Source organism: Peromyscus leucopus, chromosome 14, assembly GCF_004664715.2.
Source record: "Peromyscus leucopus breed LL Stock chromosome 14, UCI_PerLeu_2.1, whole genome shotgun sequence".
NCBI classification, from domain to species: domain Eukaryota; kingdom Metazoa; phylum Chordata; class Mammalia; order Rodentia; family Cricetidae; genus Peromyscus; species Peromyscus leucopus.
In genome coordinates this window covers 40,803,590-40,827,432 of record NC_051075.1, presented here as the reverse complement: position 1 = coordinate 40,827,432, position 23,843 = coordinate 40,803,590, and the positions used below count along the sequence as shown (strand labels likewise).

General features: G+C 44.1%; 2 protein-coding genes across 3 annotated transcripts in view; one reads left to right on the top strand and one right to left on the bottom strand.

Moving 5' to 3' along the window:
* The window catches only part of Mnat1 (MNAT1 component of CDK activating kinase), a 188,055-nt gene extending 187,357 nt beyond the window's left edge, over positions 1-698 (bottom strand). Inside the window, exon 1 of the mRNA XM_028858159.2 lies at positions 476-698. Coding sequence (XP_028713992.1) covers positions 476-564 — 89 coding nt within the window. The 5' untranslated portion in view covers positions 565-698. The remainder of the gene's footprint in view (positions 1-475) is intronic.
* Positions 699-9,778: 9,080 nt separating this feature from the next.
* Positions 9,779-23,373, top strand: Six4 (SIX homeobox 4). Of its 2 annotated transcripts, XM_028858178.2 has the most exons (4): positions 9,779-9,854; positions 10,062-10,876; positions 13,635-14,323; positions 18,933-23,373. In XM_028858178.2, exons 1-4 carry the CDS (start codon positions 9,852-9,854, stop codon positions 19,712-19,714), a joined length of 2,289 nt encoding a protein of 762 aa, XP_028714011.1. In that variant the 5' UTR covers positions 9,779-9,851; the 3' UTR covers positions 19,715-23,373. The 2 variants fall into 2 exon arrangements, with proteins under 2 accessions (XP_028714011.1, XP_028714006.1); XM_028858173.2 differs by lacking the exon at positions 9,779-9,854 and having other exon boundaries at positions 9,983-10,876.
* Positions 23,374-23,843: the final 470 nt, after the last annotated feature.

Genomic DNA, 23,843 nt, shown 5'->3' with positions numbered 1-23,843 from the left:
ACACAATCAGCGTCCAACTGAATTCATCAGGTCACGTATAAATACACAGACTTTTCCATTTAACTCATTCAATCAATAGCAACAGTAGACACCCTTCGGAAGTTTTCATAGCATTTCTCTTTTCAATTAAAAAAAAAAAACATTTCGTAAGGAATTAAACACTCCAATCCCCCACACTTTCAGCCAGAGAGCTGTCTGGAATCTAACTAACAACACAAGGCGTGGAAACTGTCCGAGATGTTCACTAGCTGGAAAGACAAACTCCTGCGTGCCACAATCAAAACTTAAGTTCAAAGTAGGCCAGAGACGCCCGGGGCAAGGGGCTACAAACCTTTTAAAGGAACGACGCTTCCTTTTTTCCATTTTTTTTCGCCCGATGTTGAAACTAACCACACCCTTCATTCCCCCGGAGTTGCCTCCTAGTATCTCCCAGGACTGTCCTCCCACCCCAGGAATCCAGGGTCTCCAGACTTACAGAGTGTGTCCGCACACGTTCACCATCAGCTTCAGCGAAGGGTTCCGGTATTTGGTGGTCTTACACCGGGGGCAGCCCTGATCGTCCATGGCGTCTCCTCTGCTTTGGCTTTTCCGCGACGCGAGCTTCAGCCACTGCCAACTAGGAGCACCCCCAGACCCGACGTCAAGCGGGCTCCTACCAACAGGCACTTGGCCGGAATGGTCCTTCGCTAAAGAGCCCCGGCTGGAAGCCGGGCGCTGCAACACAAACGTTCCGGGAGCGAGTTCTCAGGTCCCGGCGCTGCAATTCCATCATAACCTTAGGTGAGGCAGCTCAGTATCTTGGGATGGGAGAAGGGATGCTTTTAAATTACACACCCCTTGCCTAAGTACATTTTTCAAGGAACCACCTCGTGTTAGGAAGATAAATTCTTGTGTGGTTTGGAAACATCCACATGATTTCAAAAATTTATGCTGGGCTACAGTCAGTTACACAGACTAGCATCTTCTTTCAGAAAATTGGAGACTCTTTACTGCATACGTCTTCATACTTGTGTAATCGAAACATAATTTGGTTCACTTATGTGAAGATTTAGAAAAGTACTAAGTGTGGTGGCCCACACCTATAATAGCAGCACTTGGGAGGCTGAAAGCAGGAAATTGCCATGAGTTGGAGCCCACTCTAGGCTACGTAGTGAATTCCTTACAGCCTGTACTACATAGGGAGACCCTGTCTCAAAAAAAAAAAAAAAAAAAAAAAAAAAAAAAAAAAACCATAGCAAAGTAATTGTTTAAGTTCATTAAAGTTATCTAAACGCTATTCTTTGCACCCATAGTACAAATTCTTGCTAAATGTCAGAATACTTCTATAAATAATGTCTTGCACCTGTTCCACACAAAAGCCTTCCCCTCAAGACTGCCAGGCATGCTGAATCGCACCACCTGACTCTCATATATCTTATCCCCAATAAGAAAGTACATTTATTTTCCAAAAATATTGAATAGAAAATTATTTTACAAAAATAATTCGAGCCGGGTAGTGGTGGCACACACCTTTAATCCCAGCACTCGAGGGCCAGAGGCAGGTGGATCTCTGAATATGAGGCCAGCCTGGTCTAAAGAAATAGTTCCAGGACAGCCAAGGTTACACAGAGAAACTCTGTCTCAAAAAAAAAAGAAAAGAAAGAAAGAAAGAAAAGAAATAAGAAAGGAAGAAAGAAAGAAAGAAAGAAAGAAAGAAGAGAAAAGAAATAATCCACACAACTTTATTTCAACAATCCCAAAATCTGAGAGCCTGACTTTTTGGGAATTGTAAGTCACATTCACTGTATTAATAAGAAGACTTCAAAAGCTCTATTAGATAATGAACTATTCTTACTGTAAGGGACACATCCTATTCATCTCTGAGACAAGGATATTGATACTAAATGAATTAATAGATGGCCATCAAATAACAGTGAAATGTGGACATTTTTAATGCCAAGCATTTCTTGTAATTACCTCCATCTAACTGAAATTCTGTTTTAAGTAAACTTGTAGACAAGGTTTTGGCGGGGGATGTTTGTTTGCCTGCTTGTATGAGTTGTGGTTTGTTTTTAAATTTTTTTATTACAAGTATGTGTGCACACACACAAGCGAGTGCGTGCGTGCCTGCGTGCGTGCGTGCGTGTGTGTGTGTGAATGTGCACAGCATACCTGTGGTGGCCAAAGGACAGCTAGCAGGAGTTGTTTCTCTTCTTCTACTCTGTGGGTCCTACAGACTGAACTCAGGTCCTTGGGGTTGGTGACAAACGCCCTCACCTGCTGTGCCATCTCACCAGCCCTGGTTCATGCTTGGTTGTGATCTTATTTTTATTACTTATTTGAGAACTTCACACAATTTATTTTGATCATATTCAACCCTCTCCCCCAACTCCTAGGTCCACCCCTTACCCACTCCCTTTCTACCCACCAAATTTCATGTTCTCTCTCTCTCTCTCTCTCTCTCTCTCTCTCTCTCTCTCTCTCTCTCTCTCTCTCTTTATGGAGCACCCCTCCATCCAGGCCAGTTTGTGTTGGCCAACTACTCGTAGACTTGGGGCCTACCCTAGAGTATTCTAGTGATACTCCATCAAAGAAAATTGACTCTTCCCTTCCCAAAAGTTATCAAATGCCAATAGTTCCTCAGCTAAGGGTGAGACGACATGCCCACTTCTGTTTTAGGGTATGGTTTTGGTTTTGGTTTTTGAGACAGGCTCTCACACTGGCCTGGAACTTACTGTGTAGTCTAGGTTGACCTCTAACTCACGGCAGGCCTCCTGCCTCAGTATCCAGTGTGCACCATACTTGTCTCAGACAAGGTTTTCCAAATTTGCACATTACTTGAATCCCCACTGTGTCCAACCTCAGCCGTTTTACCTCTCTACAGAATTTTCTCCTTTCAATAAAAACATAAACAGTCCCACCTTTTAAAAACTGAGCATAGTAGTCATCCGTAGGCTGCAAATAGAATTAGGATTTCCATATGCTGTGGAGGGGGACATGACAAAGAGCTACATACCATATTCCAGAGGAAACAGGTTCTGATGGCTCAGGACTTGGCATCAGTGTATAAACATCATTGACTCCCTTTATCAGCTATATTCTCTCCTTGATCGTAATACTTACTGCTCACTAAGAAAAGTTAACCAAATTCAAGTTTACTAAATTAAGAAACCTGAAAAGCCGTGCTGGTCTGGAGGCCTGTCATCCAGCACTTACTGTAAAAGGGCCACAGCAAACCTATCACCAAAATTAAAACTCTCCAAAAAAATAAAGGTAACTTGAGGGTCTCTACGTTTTAAAAGAGCAGGAAGCTTCTGGTGAATTAGTGTGGTCTCTGAGCCAAGAAAGACAATTTAGTCAAGATTTAGTTAAGATGTCATCCACTCAGCTGGTACTATTGTTTATTAGCACCAGGAAAGTCTTTGAAAAAAGAGAACTCCTAAGCACACTGTAAAGTGAATTGCTCTTCTTTCCCTTCAAGCCTTAAGATCAAGGAAAAGCAAACACTAAAACTTGTAGGAGGAAGCTGCCAGAAACTTTTCCATCTGCCATGTAGGCAACTGCTGACAGAGAAGCCCAGAGACCACAGCTGACCCGGAACCCTGTCAGACACTTTGCTCCTGGCAATACATGCGGCAGAAAATGCTGTGTATGGCTGTGAGCCATGGCACTAAGAAAACTGGGTAGAAATAATGGCTTCATCACTTACTAGTTGCGTGAGGACCCAAGCGTTGGTTTTCCCAATAATAAAGTGAAGATAACACTTGTACAGACGGAATGAGGTGTTTCATTTAAAATGCTTAACACTATACCCGTGGACTCTCATTCATAATCATAATGCATTACCAGTAACATCAAAAAGAAGCAGTGTAACTAGAAGAGAAGCATGACCCTCTTTCAAATTGGACAACTTGAGCCAAACATTTTTTAGCCCTTACCTGAGTTTCCTTCTCAGGTGTCTTATATTGATGAAATTGTAACATCACTTGGGCTCACGTAACAGAGGCAAAACACTGCCTTGTACAAAACAGAAAGTCTGAAATGTACACCACCATCACTTAGTCACACAGGACAAGAAAGCTTGGAGAAAAGTATTGACAACACCAGACTTCTGATTCAAGCGGAATCAGAATGTTGGTAAACAACAACAAATCTGACAAGCTTCCTCCTTTCTGAAGATAGCTTCCTTGTGAACCAATTAAGTACATCCTTGCTCTCGCCAAATCTGCTGGTCCAAGTTAGCAATGAATCTACCTCCCTAGGCAATGTTTTTTAAATGCAAACTTTCTTCCTTGCCTCAGGGCTATAGATGCTCATCAGCTTTCCTTTTCAGGAAGGGCAGAGTCAGGCTGTTCTGTCCTTTGGCTAGAGATAAGATCTCTCCCCCAATTCCTACCAAAAAAAAAAAAAAAAAAAAACAGGCCTCCAGTACAGCCTAAGTGCTCCTACTGAGCCTATCCAGTAGGATGCAGGTCCTCAAACCTAAAGATTGCCCTAAAACATTGAACTCATCAGAGATCCATCTGCCCTAGAGTGTTTCAAACTGGCAGTAAGGAAAAGCATCATTCTTTGATGATGCTCAGAGAATTAACCGTAAATTATTGGGAGCCATGGAACTTCCCTCCTGAGGAAAGCTCCTTTGAAAAGAAGAGAAGGAAGGCAGACATAAGCAAAATAGAATGGCAGGTCTTAGTCTACCCAGCTCCATTCCTGCCCTGCACATTGTTTGGTATCTATTAGGATTTGACTATAAAACATGCCTGCAAGCTTGAGTGATCAACACTTAGCCCCCAGCCGGTAGCGCTATATTGAGAGGTTCTGGAAACTTGATGTGTTGAAGCCAGGTTGTGGGGAGTATGTCACTGAGGGCATACTTTTGAAGGTTATACTTGGTCCCCTGAAACTTCCTTTCTCTCTGCTTCCCCTCTGTCATGATGTGGACAGCCTCTGCCACATGCTCCTGCGGTCATGATGTGGACTGTCTCCTCCCAGGCCCAGAAACATGGAGCCAATTGGGCATGGACTGAGCCCTCTACAACTATAAGACAACTCCTCCCCCACATAAGTTGTTCATGTGTGAAATCTTGTAGAGTCATGACAAAAGTCACTAACTCATTTACTGAAGGCAGTTCAATGAGTTTGGGGCTTCTGGAGAAATCTATACCATCACAAAAAGGAAGGAGTATTCCTATATGCCCAGGAGACCTCTAGAATCTTGCAATTCATTATTTCTGTGTCTGTATTTCTTTTCTACATTGTAACCCATGTGACTCACTGGGTCACCCTCTGCCTTACCTTCTGTTGATCAGTATACTACAAAGGCAGAGAACTTGGTCACCAAGAACTTGTAAGCATTTGTCCAAGGCTCCGAATACAAATCTTAATTTTTCTAGCACAAGTAGAAAGTCATTTAAAAAAAGATTCTGACTGTTTTGGTTTGGGAAAGTACTCATTCTAAACCAACTGGCGGTGGCCATGATAGGATCCATAGACAACAACTACACACGTGACAGCAAGCTGAACATTTCAAAGTCAGGTTTTTTGTTTTGTTTTGTTTTGTTTCATGGCCACATCTTGCTGGATGACCAAGCTGGCCTATAACTTTGGATCAAGCCTCCTACATCAATGTCCTGTCTTTTAACCACTCTTCAACTACTGTTTTATATAAAACTTCTGTTCCATATTTAACTACTTAGTATTTCAGAAAAAAACTAAAATAATCATGGCTCCATGTACTGTAGGATGTCTTTCTACATGTTGTGAATATGTGTTGCTCTGATTGGTTGATAAATAAAGCTGCATTAGCCTATGGCAAGGCAGGATGAAGCCAGGCGGGAAAATCCAAGAGAGATAGTGAGGGGAGAAAGGAGAAAAAGCAGATGCTGCCAGCCGCCGCCAGGAGAAGCAAGATGTAAAGTACCAGCAAGCAACAAGCCACATGGCAAGGTATAGATTTATAGAAATGGATTAATTCAAGATATAAGAGCTAGCTAGCAAGAAGCCTCCCATGGCCATAGTTTAAAAATAATATAAATCTTTGTGTGTTTATTTCCTATGTCTGAGCAGCAGTGGGATGGGGCAGGACACAGGAAAACTTCCAACTACATCCATTCATTTCCCATTCTGTTCCCTTTGCCTCTAATGAACCATTGTCCTTTCAAACTTCTCATCCTTCAAAAAACTCAACTAAAAGTTCACACACACATACACACACACATACACACACACACACACACACACACACACACACACACACACACGTTCCTATCCTAGATTATATTTATTTAAAAGTATGTTGTATCTTCCCCCCAAGAATTCAACATCCTACAGAGACAGAGACTCAGTAGGTTCATCCTTCCTCAGTTCCCAATGCAATGCCTTGTGTTTAGGCAGGACTCAGAAAATGACCACTAAATGAATGATCCTTCAGAAATGCTCACTACATACCAACCACCTACATTAAATAGCAATGGAGGGGAGCTGACTTTAGAACCCAATCTACATTTGCTCTCTGAAAGAGGAAGAGCCTGCCAAGAAGCAAGCCAATGTCAACTTGCAAGTAAAAATTCCCATTCTGGGGCTGAAGGAATAGGTCTATGGCTAAAGCCTGTTGATGGAATCCATGTAAAAATGAAAAGAAAGAACTGATTCCACAGACATGTCCTTTGACTTCCACACATGAATTGTAACACATATCTACACCAACACACAATAACAAGGACAATAATGTATTTTTAATTTTAAAGAACTCAGCTTTCGCTGAGTGGTAGTGGTGCACACCTTTAATCCCAGCACTTGAGAGACAGAGCCAGGCAGATCTCTATGAGTTCAAGGCCAGCCTGATCTACAGAGCAAGATCTAGGACAGGCACCAAAACTACACAGAGAAACCCTGTGTTGGGGGAAAAAAAAAAAAAAAGAACTCGGCTTTCTTGGTTTTAAAAAAAAAATCATAGAAACTCAAACACAGCATGTACTGAACCAGATTTCCTTCAAGACACTAAGATGATAAGAAAATCTGCATGTTTCCATCCAATGTCGTCAGTCTAGAAGGAAAAGACAGGGAAACAAGGATCCTGGTCTTCTCATACTCACACAATCTCAGCCTTCCAGATCACAACACAGCGTGACAGTGCATGCCAGCACAACAAATGTTCCCAACGTGGCAGAGGGATGAAAGAGGACAATTTCCAAAGCCATTTGGTGCAGCCAGTGTTCCAGGATCAACTCGACACAAGACCTAGCGTTCCATTCCTATGTCACTGGCCAGGTGTGAATCTACCAGGAATTGTGCCGGGATATGCTCTGAAGCTCAGCCTGCTCAAGAAACCCCAAGACTAAGATTTCTGGTTCTAGAAGCACCTTCTCCTGTAGCTGAATATAAATTCACAAAACTGAATTCTGTAACAGGACTCCTTGTATCTCCTAGGAACGGAATCATTCAAACCCCCAAGGTCCATGGTTTCATAGATGCACTACTGTAGACCTGACAGGGCCACCAGTGCTTATGTATAACCTGATGTACTTGGTACACTAAAGACAATATCCGGAAGACATGCAAAAGCCAAACATGGTCTTTTCTAGGTTGTGCACTATATTTGATTGATAATAATTCTGAAGCCAACTCCTATGATGCCGTAAGCTGGCCCAAGGAATTTTAGGTATATAAAACTTTGCATTATCAGTAGGAAGATAACAATTATTTACAGAAGATTAATTATATATCACGTCATTTTGGAACAACTTATTTAATCATTACCATAACCTCCTTCTTTACTTTTTTATACTCAAGTAAATGGCAGAGCCAGGACTAAACCCAAGTCTAGCCAGCTGAACCTTAAATATGCATCTTTTCCATGAAACCACAGCTTCGTGTCTACTTTGCTCTGATAAATATTCTTCCAAAATTCAGAGAACCAAATACAATATAGCCACGTAGATGGGGCTGCAAAACAGAGAGTGGTAGAAAAAGAAATGAACTCCAAATAACAAAATCTAGAATTAATTAATAACGGTACCTAATAAGCAAATGTTAATTTGCTCATGCAAATGTATCCCTATAAGGTGTCAGTATTAAGGGCAAGTATGTGAAGGGTTAAGTAGGAATGAGCTCTTTACAATTTTTGTGACTTCTCAGTAAGTCAAAAGTATTTCAAAATAAAAGTGTATTTCAGTGCAAGAAAGAAAAAAAAAAGCAAGGAAGTTTGAAACTCAGATATTATCCTGAACTTGATAGCTATCTACCAAAGATGTCACTTCTGGTTTTGTCACATTAGCATAGTGTTTTTGAGAGAAAGAAAAAGAGGAAGGAAAGAGTGAAGGCTGGTGAGATGGCTGGACTGGTAAAGGCGCTTGCCAATCCCTGACCCCTAGAGTTCAATCCCCACAATCCATATGGTGGAAGAAGAAAATCAGAGAACCGACTCCCGAAAGTTGTCCTCTGACCTCCCCACATGTGTGTCATATCATGGCTGGCATGTGCATGTGCATGCACACACACACACACACACACACACACACACACACTAAATATTTTTAATAGAAAAATTAGGTTCTGTATCAAATATCTTGGCTGACCAAAAATAAAATGCAGCCTGGTAGGAAAAAAAAAATGAAAACCTCACCAAATTGCACCAAATTGATGTGACAGCAGGTGACCCAAACAGCTGCTTTATAATATGCTGAAATAGGCGGTTATGACCAACTGGGAAGCAGAAACGATACAAGGCCACCCTGGACTAGAGGTTAGGGGAAGGCATTTATCGGTTAGATTTTTGAGAAGGAGCAGCCATAGACAAATCCAACTAACTGATCCACAGTGGCCACAGAGATGGTGACAGGCTCATCCCTGTCTGAGTTATGACCTCAGCCTCAAACCCTGAGACCAGTCTTCCATTTGTCTGTGTTTGGCAAGGGCTGCTGATCCTGGACTGACCTCCAAGATGCCTGCACATAGAGATGGTGTTCTTCCCAGACCTATCACCTTCAAAGAGAAACTATCCATCCGAGCACCCACCCCCCTGGGGGAGGCAGGACCTTTTATTGGTGCACATATTTGAGGCCGTAGGTAGACTAGTGTTTGAAGACCATTATAACCTAAGATTTAGTTCTCTTCCACATCACTTAACCAGGATAAACATCCAGTTTCATTTTCTATATGCTTATTTGTATCAGGTTCATCTCAGTTAGGGTTTCCAGGCCTTTTGGTGACTTTTTTTTTCTTTTAATGTTTCTTACTTTTATCTTCTCAGTGGGTTGCACACACTGTTTTCGATCAGTCTTCCCCTCCGGAATTCCCATTACTACCAATGCTTCTCCCTCAGAACAATCCTTAGTAGTGTTCTTGACCCTTGTGAATACACAACTTTAATAAAGACATCTCAAAGTGGGGGAGGAGAGGAGTGAGGTGCTAGGAAACTTTGGAATTACTCCCTGAAGTTTTGTCATCTACATACTGAGGGTGGTCTCTTTGTTAAAAATTTAGCCGTCCAGACCTTAAGGGCACACGATTAATATTCCTTTGGGAATCACAGGGCCTTTCTTTGAAAGAGCTGTCCAGTTTGCAGGCGACGCTAGGTAACTGCCCATTCAAAAGCAGGGCCAGAAAAGAATGTCGGTGTTTTCCGGCAGGTATAGGTGCCTGGGGGTCAGGGAGAGAGGGAAAGGCAAGGGGTGGAGTGGGAGGCGGGTGATCGACAGGGATAGAAACAGTGTCTCCTCCTCCCTCTGAATGCGAAATAGCCAATGGGGTGGCGCGGCCGGGCCGGCCGGGCGGCCAGTGCCATATAGTATGCAGCAACCGGAGGAGTCACGTTGGGGGAACGGCAGAAAGCAGCTATCCGTTTACACTACTTTGCTCTAGCAGCTATCTTAATGGTGACTGCGTGGCCTGGGGGAAACCTGATCAGCCAGATCCAGCCGAAACCGGGAGGGAGGGAGTGGGCTTTCCGGAGGGGGGAGGGGGGAGGGAGACGAAGAAGGAGGAGTAAGAGAGGGGGAAAGAAAGAGGAAAAGAGTGCGAGGGAGTGAGGGAGGGAGGAAAATAAACAACAAAAAATGTCCTCTTCCTCCCCCACCGGGCAGATTGCAAGTGCGGCGGACATCAAGCAGGAGAATGGGATGGAAAGCGCCTCAGAAGGACAGGAGGCGCACCGAGAAGTGGCGGGGGGCGCGGCGGCTGGGCTGAGCCCCCCGGCTCCAGCCCCTTTCCCTCTGGAGCCGGGGGACGGCGCGGCTGCCTCCAGGGTAAGCCGGGAGGAAGGGGCAGCGGCGGCGGGAGCGGCCGATCAGGTACAACTCCACTCGGAACTTCTGGGCAGGCACCAGCACACAGCCGCCGCGCAGCCCCCTCTGGCCTTCTCGCCGGACCATGTCGCCTGCGTGTGCGAGGCGTTGCAGCAGGGGGGCAACCTGGACCGCCTGGCCCGGTTCCTGTGGTCCCTGCCCCAGAGCGACCTGCTACGTGGCAACGAGAGCCTGCTGAAGGCGCGAGCGCTCGTGGCCTTCCACCAGGGCATCTACCCTGAGTTGTACAGCATCCTCGAGAGCCACAGCTTCGAGTCGGCCAACCATCCGCTGCTGCAGCAGCTCTGGTACAAGGCGCGCTACACCGAGGCCGAGCGAGCGCGCGGCCGGCCGCTGGGCGCCGTGGACAAGTACCGGCTGCGCAGGAAATTCCCCTTGCCCCGCACCATCTGGGACGGCGAGGAGACGGTGTATTGTTTCAAGGAGAAGTCGCGCAACGCGCTCAAGGAGCTCTACAAGCAGAATCGCTACCCCTCGCCCGCCGAGAAGCGGCACCTAGCCAAGATCACCGGCCTCTCCCTCACCCAGGTCAGCAACTGGTTCAAGAACCGGCGGCAGCGCGACCGGAACCCCTCCGAGACCCAGTCCAAAAGGTGAGCGCCAACTTTTCCTCCTCCTCCCCCTTCCTCCCCCCCCCACCCCCCCCCACCCCTTTCCCAGCTTTCTTTTCCTTCCAGCGCTCGCAAACATGGCGCTTACCTTCCCCACCAGCCCGGTCTGGCTGCCCACCTCTCCCCGCCCCCCACCTCCTTTCCCTACCGGGAGTGGGGGGGGGGGTGAGACGACGGTGGCAACGAGCGGGGGGGATCCTCCCTCCTCCCCCTCCCCCTCCTGCCCCCAGAAGTTTCTGGTCGCCCGCCTAGGTCTCAGTCCCCGCCCCCACCTCGGCTGGTCACTGCTGCCCGGCTTCCCACCCCCATCCCGCTGCCTTTGAAGTTGCCACTCTCTCCTTGGTTCTCGTAGGGAGCAGTGTGTGCACGCCGGCAAGGCTGCTCTCACTGCGGCTCCGGGCCCGCAGGGGCTGCCGGAGCCGGCCGGGGGGTCTCTGGCTCCTCCGGGTCATCACTCGGAGCCTGGTGCGCGCACATGCTCCAGGATACCCAGGGTTCGACTGAGCCCCTGGCCTGCCCTGGAGGTCACCAGAGCCGCCCTGGAAGGAAAGGGAGCGTTAGTGGAGACGAGTGGCCCAGCTGGGGTCTGGGGACGTCGAGGCTTTAATATGACAGAGTTAATCATTCACCCTGCCCGCCGCGGTTCTCATCGCGGCTGGGGCAGCGTGGGGTGCCCGTGCAGCTCGTCTCTGCGGTGTTTTGAAACCTGATTCTGAACAAGTTCGGATCGGGTTACAGTGCTTCAGAGGTGGCAGGGCTGAAGGGCAGTTCCTTGGGCCCCCTAACACAGCCTGGTTCCCTCCTGATGGGGCAGTTGGGGACGGGCGACAAGCTGGCATAAGGTGGACAGCAGCAAAGAAGTGGGGGAGCCAGCCACTCAGTCCTTCTGCCCCCACTCTATCCGGTTTTAACTTTATTGTCAGTGTTTTTTCCTTCTTTAGTAGAAAGTGCATTTTTCCCCCCACACCTTTTGTGTGTCCTCTCAAGCCAGCCCCTTGGGTGTGTGTGCGTATTTGTGTGTCTCTCTCTGTGCGTGTGTGTGTGTGTATTGGTGGACGGGTAAAGTGAGGAAAAGGTTTAAGGATGGTGTCTCCCGCCCTGAGGGGATTGGAGAGAAAAGAATCCCAATACAATGCAAATGTTCTCCCCTGGGAAGGAACCGGCGATCCGGGGAGCCAGCCCGCCTGGGCCAGGTGAAGGTGATCACCCTGCGCATTCCAGAACCGGCAGCAGCCAGCCCTCGCTGCTTTGCCCCTGCGCCCGCCCGGGTGGAGTCCGGAGGCCCACAGCTGGCCTCAGGCAGGAGAGAGGCTCACTGTGCAGCCCTGGCTCAGGCTCTCGGTAACCATAAACAAAACACGCCCGGCGACCTGTGAGCACCCTTCCTCGGTCTTGAGGGGCGACCCAGAGAAGGAGCACTGGTTAGGCGACGCTATCTACCCTGGAGAGCTCTGCAGATGCACGGAAGGAATCTGCTAGGCCAGGGCACTGGGTATGAAGCCCATGCCACATGCAAGCCAGCTGTCCTGCAGACCTTGCTACGGAACCGGCCCGGTTCCCAGGACACACACACACACACACACACACACACACACACACACACACACACACACACACACACACACATCCTGAGCCATGCTCTGCTGACTTTTCCCTCCTCCCCATTAGCTCCACACCCTCAACCCCCAGGCCCAATTGCCTGGTATAGGCCCCTCTCCGGATCTACCTCCCACCCGCACCCCTGGTGAGTCACCCTCACCAATGGCGACGGCTGCTCAGCCTCAGCTCGTAAATCAAAGCGCTTTCTGCGCTCCTGGCCCCAAAGCCCAAAGCCCGGGTAATCCCCTCCCCTCAGCTTGAAAGGGAACCGATCTCGCTGGGATGTTGGATCCTCAGCTGGACCAAGTCCCACCACGCTTCCAAACTGCTTCTGTCCTGCCCCGCCCAGACTCAAACCAAATGACCTGAACTTGCCATTTCCTTTAAGTCTGGGATCCTGGAGTAAAAACTGAAGAGTCTGGACGAAGTCTGATCGTTACAAGACCACTGAGTGATGCTCGCCTTTTCCCTCCCACCTCCCCAGGGCACTGGACGGTGTATGTTAAATAGGCCCCTATGGCTTCCTTTGGATTCAAAGGCAACTGTGCGTATCTTGGGTGGCAAGTGTCTTTCCCACCAGGGCAACCACTTTATTGAATGAGAATTGCCAGTCTGGCGGAGTAGAAGTTTGGGAGCAGGTGAGAAAATGGTCTCTTGTTAACTAACTGGCAAAGAAAGCTGAACACCTCACACCTCCTGCTCCTTCGGCAATTCCATCTTACCTTCAAAACAACACTAACCTGAAATGGCTTTAGGAAAGGAAGTGCTCTCCTAAACAGGGGAAAAACACATTTAATGAGTTGTTTCTACGGCAGAGGTAGTGGTCCATTTAACAGTTGGAGTAGCACATGAAATTCTATAAGAAAGAAAACACAGTAGTAAATTATTTTAGTTGCATTTTACATTAACCAACCCTCTGGCCTTTCTCTGAATTTATTATAAAAAAATTATTAGGATCTGAACTCATCTTCTCACTGTCTGGCTGGGCAGAATTTGTGTAAAACCTCTAGTTTCAACCGGGTCAGCAGATGAGCTGTTGTGCTTTGCGTAAATACCGCCTTTAATGGTGTTGAAGGGTGTTTTACAAACTCCATAGATTGTCATCCCCTTGACCTTCCAAACGTCTTCTCTCCCTGAACAGCGAATCCGATGGCAACCCCAGCACTGAAGATGAGTCCAGCAAGGGACATGAGGATCTGTCTCCTCACCCACTTTCGGGTGCATCTGATGCCGTCACCAACCTCAGCCTTTCTAGCCACATGGAACCAGTATATATGCAGCAAATTGGGAATGCTAAGATATCGTTGAGCTCTTCTGGAGTTTTGTTGAATGGAAACTTGGTACCTGCAAGTACTTCACCTGTCTTCCTTAATGGTAATTCTTTTATTCAGGGACACAATGGAGTTATCCTTAATGGACTGAATGTGGGAAATACACAGACGGGGTCGCCGAACCCACCAAAAATGTCCTCGAACATTGTGAGCAATGGCCTAGCCATGTCGGACCTCTTGGGGTCTGCCTCCCAGGATGTGAAAGAATTCAAAGTCCTCCAGAGTTCTGCTGTGAACTCGGCGGCCACCACCTCCTACAGCCCCAGTGCCCCTGTGCCGTTCCCAGGGCTGATACCCTGCACTGAAGTGAAGAGGGAAGGCGGCCAGACAGCGGCCTCCCAGGAGGGGGGCTCGGTGGTGACTTTTACTACACCAGTGCAAATTAACCAGTATGGCATTGTCCAGATCCCCAATTCCGGAGCCAACGGCCAGTTCCTTAATGGAGGCATTGGATTCTCTCCACTGCAGCTGCCCCCTGTCTCAGTAGCAGCTTCACAAGGTAAAGAGCCTCATTTGGTACCATAATGCACCCGGGCGTGTGTTGGTCAGCTGCTGTAAATGACGCACTTAGTGAAAGGTATAGATGGATGTTATTTTTTCAGATACTTCGTTGGTTTACACAGCTACAGAATAGCCTTGACATGATTCCCAGTGCCTGAAATACTCTTCAGCTTTCCTGATTTTCTTACATCCAGAGCATGGAGTTTAATTTCCCCAAACAGAATGGAAAAGAACAGTTTATAGCAGATCTTGCCAACTCTACAATTATAGGAATCTGATAAGCCAATCAGTGCTTATGAAATAACCCGGTACTTGGCATTTTAAAATTAAAAATTAATAAAATTGCTAGGAACATGAAATTAGTCGAGCAGTTATTTATTTGACCAGAAAATGTTTTAAAAGAATAAACTAAAAGACAGAATCTGTTCTTGTTTGCATTGTGTTCTTCCTATCACTAATACTAAGACCTAAAAGAAACTTAGAAGACTATGTGATTTTTGTATTGCTCTCGATGTACATTCATTTCTCAGCTATGTGGGTTTATATTTATGAAAACAACTGTGTCATTGTGTATTTGTGGCTTTACTAGCCGATGTCTGTTAGAAAAAGGAAACAAGCCTGAGGCTGGCCGGTTAGTTCTTCAAGAATGACTAAAATCTAGATCACTCGTCATTTTTTCTCCATCTGGAAACAGGAACAGATAGACGTGGGCATTGAAAGTTACATGGTGTCTAGCTCTTAGGAGCCGGAGATGGGTGATCATGCTTGCCTTCCTATAAGCAAATCTGAAAGTCCAGCTTTTTACCAAAGGTTAACCTTCTGAAGCATAGTCAGTTTTTGTTCGACTCTTGCTCCTGTAGCTGTGGTCTCCTTCAACTGATTGGAGAAGGCATTAGTGAGAAATGGTTGTGCATTTCATTCCACATATCTGTCTCTCTTAAAGTAAGCCACCAGGGTCTTGTAATACTCTCTTCAGACGTCCATTGCTCTAGGTCATATAAAGAGTTAACCCAAGTCACTACCCAACTTAGGGACAAGAGACAAATGCCCTAGAGAAAGCCAAAAAGAGCTTAGTTTTACAATACAATACAACTCTAACCCATTTTCCTTCTTTATGAAAATTTCCAAGCAGTTTGTAACATTTTAGACAGCAAAGTTGCACGGGAAATATGAACATATATGCTGGCAGAGGAGAAATACAATAATGCTTTTCATCTGTAATCAAGAAAAGTGATATCATAGAAAAGTATTATGAAGTAATAGCTAGGGTTTTTTTTTTGGGGGGGGGAGAAATGTTGTTTTCTACTCTTTTTTTTTTTCTCTTGGTTTCTCTGTGTAGCCTTGGCTGTCCTGGACCTCACTCTGTAGACCAGGCTGGCCTCACACTCAGAAATCTTCCTGCCTCTGCCTCCAGAGTGCTGGGATTAAAGGTGCGTGCCATCGCCCAGCAGTACCGGGCAATCACTAGTTTGTAAGTGAGATATTTACTAGGAATAAGAATAGCATTGTCAGTTAAAATAGCTCAGATCAGATGACAGGGCTGTCGACCCTTTGACTCTCTGGGACACCGGAAAGTTTAACCAGATGGTTCCCGGAGGCAACATTCCTTCGTAGTAGTGATGAATTACGCTTTGCAGTAAAGCATTTTGGGAATCTGAACTTTATAAGAAAAAAAATGCTAAGATACAATATGGTGGTAAATGCTTATGATCCCAACACTTGAGAGACTGAAGCCGAGGATTGGGGGGTTCAAGACCTACCTGAGCTACACAGTGAGTTTCAAGCCAAACCAGGTTACGTAGTAAGAGTCTGTCTCCAAAAATCAAATCAAATCAAACTTATACTAAACATTCATTAAAATGCCCAGAAACGTAGTCCTGTCTTCCTAGATAGCTAAAAAAGTTATAGTTACATGGAAAAACAGACTGTCTATATCTTTATTCATTTTACTTTAAAAAAAAATTTATTTATTTATTATGTATACAGAAGAGGGTGCCAGATCTCATTACAGATGGTTGTGAGCCACCATGTGAGAATTGAACTCAGGACCTCTGAAAAAGTAGTCGGTGCTCTTAACCTCTCAGCCATCTCTCCAGCCCCATCTTTATTCATTTTCAATAAAAGAGGTTTTCTCCCCCTCTTAGCATCATTGTAAAATTACACTTTGTACCTGAGATTTTTAAGTTGGGGTTTTTATTTTGTTTTGTTTTTACTGATTTTTAAATTATTGTTTCATCTATAACTCAGCTGCAGCTACACTTTAAAATCATGTTTTAGCCAGGCATGCTGGTACATGTCTTCCTTAAGCCTAGCACTTGGGAGGCAGAGGCAAGCAGATCTCTGTGTGTTTGTGGTCAGCTTGGTCTACTTCGTGAGGTCCAGGACAGCCAGGACTACCTAGACAGATCCTGTCTCAAAACAACAACAAAATCATGTTTTATGTGTGAGGCCTTGGGTTCAATCCCCAATACTGAAAAAAAAAAAAAAGTCAAAATTATCCTTTGGAATATGTCTGTTTTTCCCTTCATTTATATTCGTTAAAGATTTTACATGCACAGAGTGTCAGTCTTCTGTGTTTAATAACTATTGGGGAAATGTTGCATATGTTGTTATTTATGACTGTCAAAGAAGTAACATTTTGTACACAGGTCTGCTAGTAAACAGTTTCCCAGACTCACACAAAGCAAAGTAAACATTGACTGTGGCTTTTTCCCACTTACAATTTTGAAGCCTACAAGACTTTTAAAACACACTTGAAGCCAAAAAAAAAAAAAAAGGTTTAAAAATAGAAGCCGTCTGTTCATTTGCATGCCCTGAAAAACACATTTATGTTAGAGAACAGCCCAAACATACACAGAAGTGTTTTTTATTAACAGTCTTTCTGTGATGAATACTTCTGTACTAGTAGTTAACTTTTTTTTAAAGTTTTTTTCAAGACAGAGTTTCTCTGTGTAACAATCCTAGCTGTCTTGGAACTCACTTTGTAGATTAGGCTGGCCTCGAACTCACAGAGGTCTACCTGCCTCTGCCTCCTGAGTGCTGGGATTAAAGGCAAGTGCCACCACTGCCCAGCTCAACCTTTTTTAAAGGAGTTTCTCTTTTTTTCTCCTGTAAAGACACTCTTTTGCTTTCATAAGGCGCTTAAAAATGTTGGCCGACATATAAAAGGCCCTAAGGCACTCATTAACATAGGTAGTACTATAATCACAGTTACTCTAATAATTCAAAAAGGCAATGTTGGGTGAATTGCTTAATTTAATATTGGCCTGTTTTCTGCACTCATAAAGGAGTTGATTCACCTCTAATTCAAGTGCAGGGTAGATAAGTAACCCATCCTAATTCTTCCCCAGAACTCTCCTCAAATCCACTTTCCTTCGTTGGTAATATTTGGGGACCTGGATCATCTAATTGCCATCAGTTCACTTTGTAAAGACTCACAGGGAGGTTATTGGATGGAGACATGGGATCTGCATCTTCCCAAGTCTCGTTTGAACATCTGTTTTGTGCTTCCAGTCTCCACAGAGAGATAGTGAGAGTCTTGAAAGACACAAGCCTTTGAATGAGGCGTTAATTTCACCCTTGTGTTCTTCTGTATTTTAAAAATAGTTCTTCAGTGTTACCATTCATTCATCCCATCACTACAACACTGAAAATTTAGAGCCAGCCCAACAAAACGCTGGGGGTTGAAAAAAACCTGGGGGTTGAAAAAAACGTGAGGGCTGTGTTGACGTCTTTATTGGTGGTTTGGTGAAACTCTTCGACTTGTCTGGACAGGTTGATGTGGTTAACCTGTAAGTTCCAGAGAAACTCATTTTATGTGGTATTTTCCACGTTTTCATTTAATATCTTATGTCAGTAACTGGGCAGCCCTAGCAAAAATATTTTACTTTGTATCTGTGTTCTCTTGTTCTAACTGGCAGTGTTAGTGATCACGACCAACTAGTTAAGAGGTGGTAAGTCTGTGGTAAAAAGTCAGAAACTTGACAAATATCAGGACTTGGACAAGAATTTCTCCTTTTCCTCTTCCTTTTTTTTTTTTTTTTTTTTTTAATTTTTTTTTTCCTTTTCCTTTGAGCCCAAGCTGGGCTCAAATTCAGTCTTCCTGCCTCAGCCTTATCCCCAGCTCCCACATACTTGCTTACTTTGATTGGCTGGCTTTTATTTTTGTTTTAATTTTTGATGATTCTGAGGATTGAACCCAAGGCCTGCACCATGCAGTTACCCTCACTCCCCAGATCCTATACTTACATTCTCTTTCATTTGGTTATGACAACTGCATGGGGAATTAACACATAGAAATCATCTGGCAGAATTTTTGCCCAGTGTGTAGAAGGCTCCAAGTTCAATCCGCAGCACTGCAAAAGAAGTAAAATATATATATAGAGAGAGAGAGAGGAGAGAAAGTTAGTCGGACTGAGTTCTGAGCCTGGGACTCTGCAGCTTACAGTGTCCAAACTGGACTCAGCGACACATGTAAATGTCACCACCTCTCAGTTGATACTATACCTGAGGAAACATCATGTGTGCTACAGAAGTAACTGGTTGGTTGGTTGGTTTGTTTTTTCTGTATCATTTGTATTAATGCCAATTGGTCCTTTCTCCCCCAGGTAATATTTCAGGAAACTCAAGCACTTCAGATGGAGGCACGTTTACAAGTGAGTCCACCCCAGTCCAGCATGGCAAACTTTTCCTGAGCCCTCTTGCCCCCAGTGCAGTGGTCTACACGGTTCCTAACTCAGGCCAGACTGGAGGAGCTGTGAAACAGGAAGGCTTAGAAAGAGGCCTGGTGTTCTCTCAGCTGATGCCTGTCAGTCACAATGCACAAGTAAACGCAAGCCTATCTCCTGAGGACGTCTCCGGGAGTGGCCTCCATCCCCTGGCCTCTTCGCTAGTTAACGTGTCCCCAGCTCACAGTTTTTCCCTGTCTCCCCCTACACTACTCAATCCCACTGAGCTGAACTCTGACCTTGCTGAGAGTAATGTGACAAGTAAGTCTACTGTGACATCTGTCGGCAACACCAACTATGCAGCCCTTCAGAACTGTCCCCTTATTACCGGTCAAGACCTACTGTCAGTCCCTATGACTCAGGCCACCCTGGGGGAAATTGTCCCTACAGCTGAGGAGCAGGTGGGTCATGCCTCGCCAGCGGTCCACCAGGATTTTGTCAGGGAGCATCGCTTGGCTCTGCAGTCAGTGGCCAACATAAAAGAGAATTTCCTACAAAATTCTGAGACCAAAGCAACAAACAACTTAATGATGTTGGACTCCAAATCCAAGTATGTCCTGGATGGGATGGTTGAAACTGTCTGCGAAGAGCTGGCAACAGATAAAAAAGAGCTGGCCAAGCTCCAGACTGTCCAGTTGGATGAAGATATGCAAGACTTATAAGCCCGATTCACTATGCACATACCCTTTTCTCCTTCATCAGCAGCAACTTTTTTCCTCTGTGAAGCCCTGAGGATGAAGAGCCTTTACTCATTTAAGGAAAGCACTCAACTTGTGAGAGTATCTGGATTGATCTGCATGAAGATCATAGTTAAGCTTACAGGAGTGGAACCACATTGCTGAAGCCTTTCTGTTCCCATGATGTCCGCTTTTAAATATACGGCGACGAGGCAACAAGTGAAGAGTATCAACCCATCATATATCATGTAGTCAGCAATATAATTCTAAGGTTGAAATGGAACGTGATAGTATTTTAAATTTAAACACTATACACCTATCTTAGAAAATTAAATAATAGCTACAGGCTCTTAGAAGCAATGCGGTTGTTTTTTTGTTTACTTTTACTCCATGGGCATTGAGGTGGTTAAGAAACAATGGTACTCCAGATTATTATAAGGGTATATTTTTTTGAATTAAGTAGCTTATATATGTGTGTGTTTGTGTGTCCATACACACATCCATCGTTTTCAGCATTTGGGGGAAAGGCTTGGTTTTAAGTCTCTACGAGTTTCCAAATGTGATTGCTAATAGTTAAATGTGGCAGAGAGAGTTTGGAACTCCCCTCAACTCTGAAGTAACTTGGTTATGAATGTAAATATGCCAGTTCTATAAGTAGGATTTGAGTAAGTACGGTGAATTTTTATTTATACCATGTATGTCTCTCTTAGTCTTCAGGCACTATGAACTGAAAAGACAAATGTTTTCTTACTGTTTAATTTATATTTATTGTTTGAGCAGGAATAGAACATTTTTGTTTTCAACCGAGTTTTATTTTTTTGTGATTTTTTTTTTTTTTTTTAAATCAAGAGGCTCTCAAGGTCAATGTTAACACTGAAACAGGAACTTTTAACCCCTAATACTGGAATTTTGGTACTTCTTGTCATATCCTTCTTTCTTTAGAAACTTAGATTCATTTAAATATGTTTTATATAGAATCCTATGTGCCTTTTTACCTTGTGGCCTTTTTATTAGCAGTAAGGTACAGAAGTGTTGATGGCTCTTCCGTACCGTCCAACAGGGTTAAGTTGACTGCAGAACCCCTTATGCATAGGACTTAAGTTTCACCGGCATGTGTAATGCTTGTCATGCAAATGGTAAACAATTAGCTCTGATGCTTTTCATTACAATGAAAGTTAAAAAAAAAAAAGTATGGAAGACCGTGAAACATCAATTCTGCAGGTTATGAAAACAACCATTTTTTTTAAAAGTAAACAAAGTATACTTAAATTGTATTAAACAAAATTCCGTCGCGTTGAAGCTTCCTTCTCGATGTTTTGAATTGGTTGGTACACTGTGACACGTGACTGTTGCCTGTCCTATGTTATCATGTCTCTCCATTACAAAAGCAATTCCTTTGTGTTTCTGCAGGGTGGTCTCTTGTATGATGTTGTTGGCTGTGTTTAAAAGTTTTAGCGGGACTCTGAACCCAAGATGTAACAATTCAAATGCCTTCATGCCGTTAGTACAGAGCATCTCGGATTTAAAAAAGTGTGATCTTTTCAAAGGCGACTTTCAGCGTTAGGCATCAAAATAGTACCACACCCTGTTTTCTTGATTGCTACTTGATTGCTGGCACGCTCCTCATCTGAGCCTCTCCAGGATGGGTCACCGGGTGTCTAGCATTTGTTGTTATTACAAAGGGAACTTTCAGTCTAGATAAAGAGCCCTATGAAGAATTCCTTGCCACCATTTTGATTTAAAAAAAAAAAAAGCTTAAGCCCCATTTCTGTGAAATTGGTGAATATCCCTCAGTTGCTGAAGTATGTGATTTGGGCCAGAGGTTGTTCGCTTTGGAGTTTTTGTTTTGTGTAAACAAAGGCCGTTGTTTTAGTGTGGTCCTTGGTCTTCTGCTCTGCCCCTGCTTTCACAGCGTGATTGTCCCCATCTCTCTCCCAGGTGTGTGCTGACCATGTTAATGTGATTAGTTCCATGGTCTTGTAGTATAGTTTACATAAAAAATGATATTTTTCACTAGACTGCTGCAGATATCAAGAGTTAGTTATTTTAGAATACCTGACTGGTAAGGGAAGTGAGAAAGTAAAAAAGTTACATGAGAGGTGCGTGCGTGCGTGTGTGCGTGGTGTGTGTGTGTGTGTGTGTGTGTGTGTGTGTGTGTTAGAAAACTTTCATAGATCTAATGAAAGTATCTCTTTTATTCCGAGTTCTTCCTCTTTTTCTCCCTATGAAAAAGAAAAGAGAGCACAAAACTAAATACTTACCTAGGAAATGTATTCATAGTCCAACGCGATGTGCTTCTAACCTTACAATTACTCCCGGGAGCTATACAATCCACCAGGTAAGAATCAGCGCACATTATAAGAACTTACTGTTCTTGTCTATTCTTTCAGTAAAATAAGGGCCATTTGATATGTAGCCTGTGTATATGTGAATGGAGTAAGATAAACCCCATGATCTCCTTGCACAGAATTGCAACTGACTTTTTTTTTTTTTCAATACCAAGGGCCAGCCTCAGAGCCCTTGGAGTCCATATGGCAGAATATCCTTTTCACATAAACAATTGCTTGAAGATGCTGCAAATCACCCCCTGATGCTTCGGGAAGAGGAATCAGAATGGGGGGGGGGTGTAAATAACTCCCTTGGAACATCAACCCCTGCTGCTGGCTGTGGGATTTTTGGTGTCAGCCTATCTATGCACTCTATAGCCAGAACTGGCATTCAGCTCTTAGTTACATCTAGTAGAGAGGATGCTCTAGCTTTCAAAGGAGGTGCATTCTCCCCCCAAACAAGCAAAAGCACCCGTGTGTTGTACTGCATAAATATCTCATGTAGATTTATAGTAAAGACTGACTTATATGTGTTTTGGTGCCTTTCTTGTGTTGTGAAAGGCAGGTAGATGTTATAGCCATAGATTTTCTTTTTAAAAATCCATAGTTGAATTGCACACTGACCTGAACTCTCTCTGTACGTACCCTTGTTATCCTGCATGTTAAAAAGTTGGGTTATCGGGCATGGGTAGCAGACTATCTTGCTACATTCTCAATATGTGTGCATTAGTGTATAACCACAAGTCCGTCATTCTTTAAAATGTTTTGACAGGTCACCTCGTGAAAATAATTCAGGAAATCTGTGGGGAAAATAATTATATTTTACAAAGGCTGTTTCAAAGTCTTCCTAAAACTTAGATGATAGAACCTAATGGTTATTTTATGTCTAATTGATAATTTCAATTTAATTAAATATTATCACCATATATTTTATTAATCAAAATTATATAGCATGTGACTCTTGGCTTTCAGGGTTTCTCAAAAACAAATGTACCATTTTGTTGCATGTACTGTACGTATAGAGGCAACCGGTTGTGTACTCAGTATGGTTTTACTGTGCCTTACATGAAGAGAAACCACACAGAATGTATAATGTGGGGTGGGGAACAGAGCCTCTACTGCACTGTTAGGTGATGGCACACAGCATGTCCCAGAACATTTCTGTGCTTAATTACCCAACCAAAGAGATCTAGAGTATGTATGTTGTACTGTAATGGGGGGTTATGCCTGGACAATTAAGTGTTTTATTTGTTTTCTGAAATGATGTGAACTTATTTTTCTAAACACTATGCTGAATAAACTTTATATTTATACATATTTTGTGTTGAAAAATATTATTTGGGAAATACTGTTCTTTTAAAATGTGAGTAGCCCATTTCAGTAGACAAGAAATGGGAAATGATTTTGATTTATGTACGCCTAGAAAAGCAAAGAGTAAGAAAACACAAATATTTCGGCTGGCAAAAACTTAGAAGGCCAATTGGAGTGGTTTAAAAGAGGTAATGTGTTGGTTGGTCTTTGTACAGAATTATGTAGCTCACTTAGCTGTACTACACTCAGAGCTAAACCACAGAGTTTATCCTTAGAGGCAGGCAATATACCTTCCTCGTTTTTATCTCCCAAGAGCTGGACTCGGAATATGGCACATAGTAGGTACTCTACAGGATCACACAGAAAGAGCCAAAGATCTTTCTATTACTGACTTGATTAAAATAGGAGCTCTGTTGCTCACCCCTAGGGCACTGCTGTTAGCCGGGCTGTGGTTATACCCCAGTTTGACAAATATA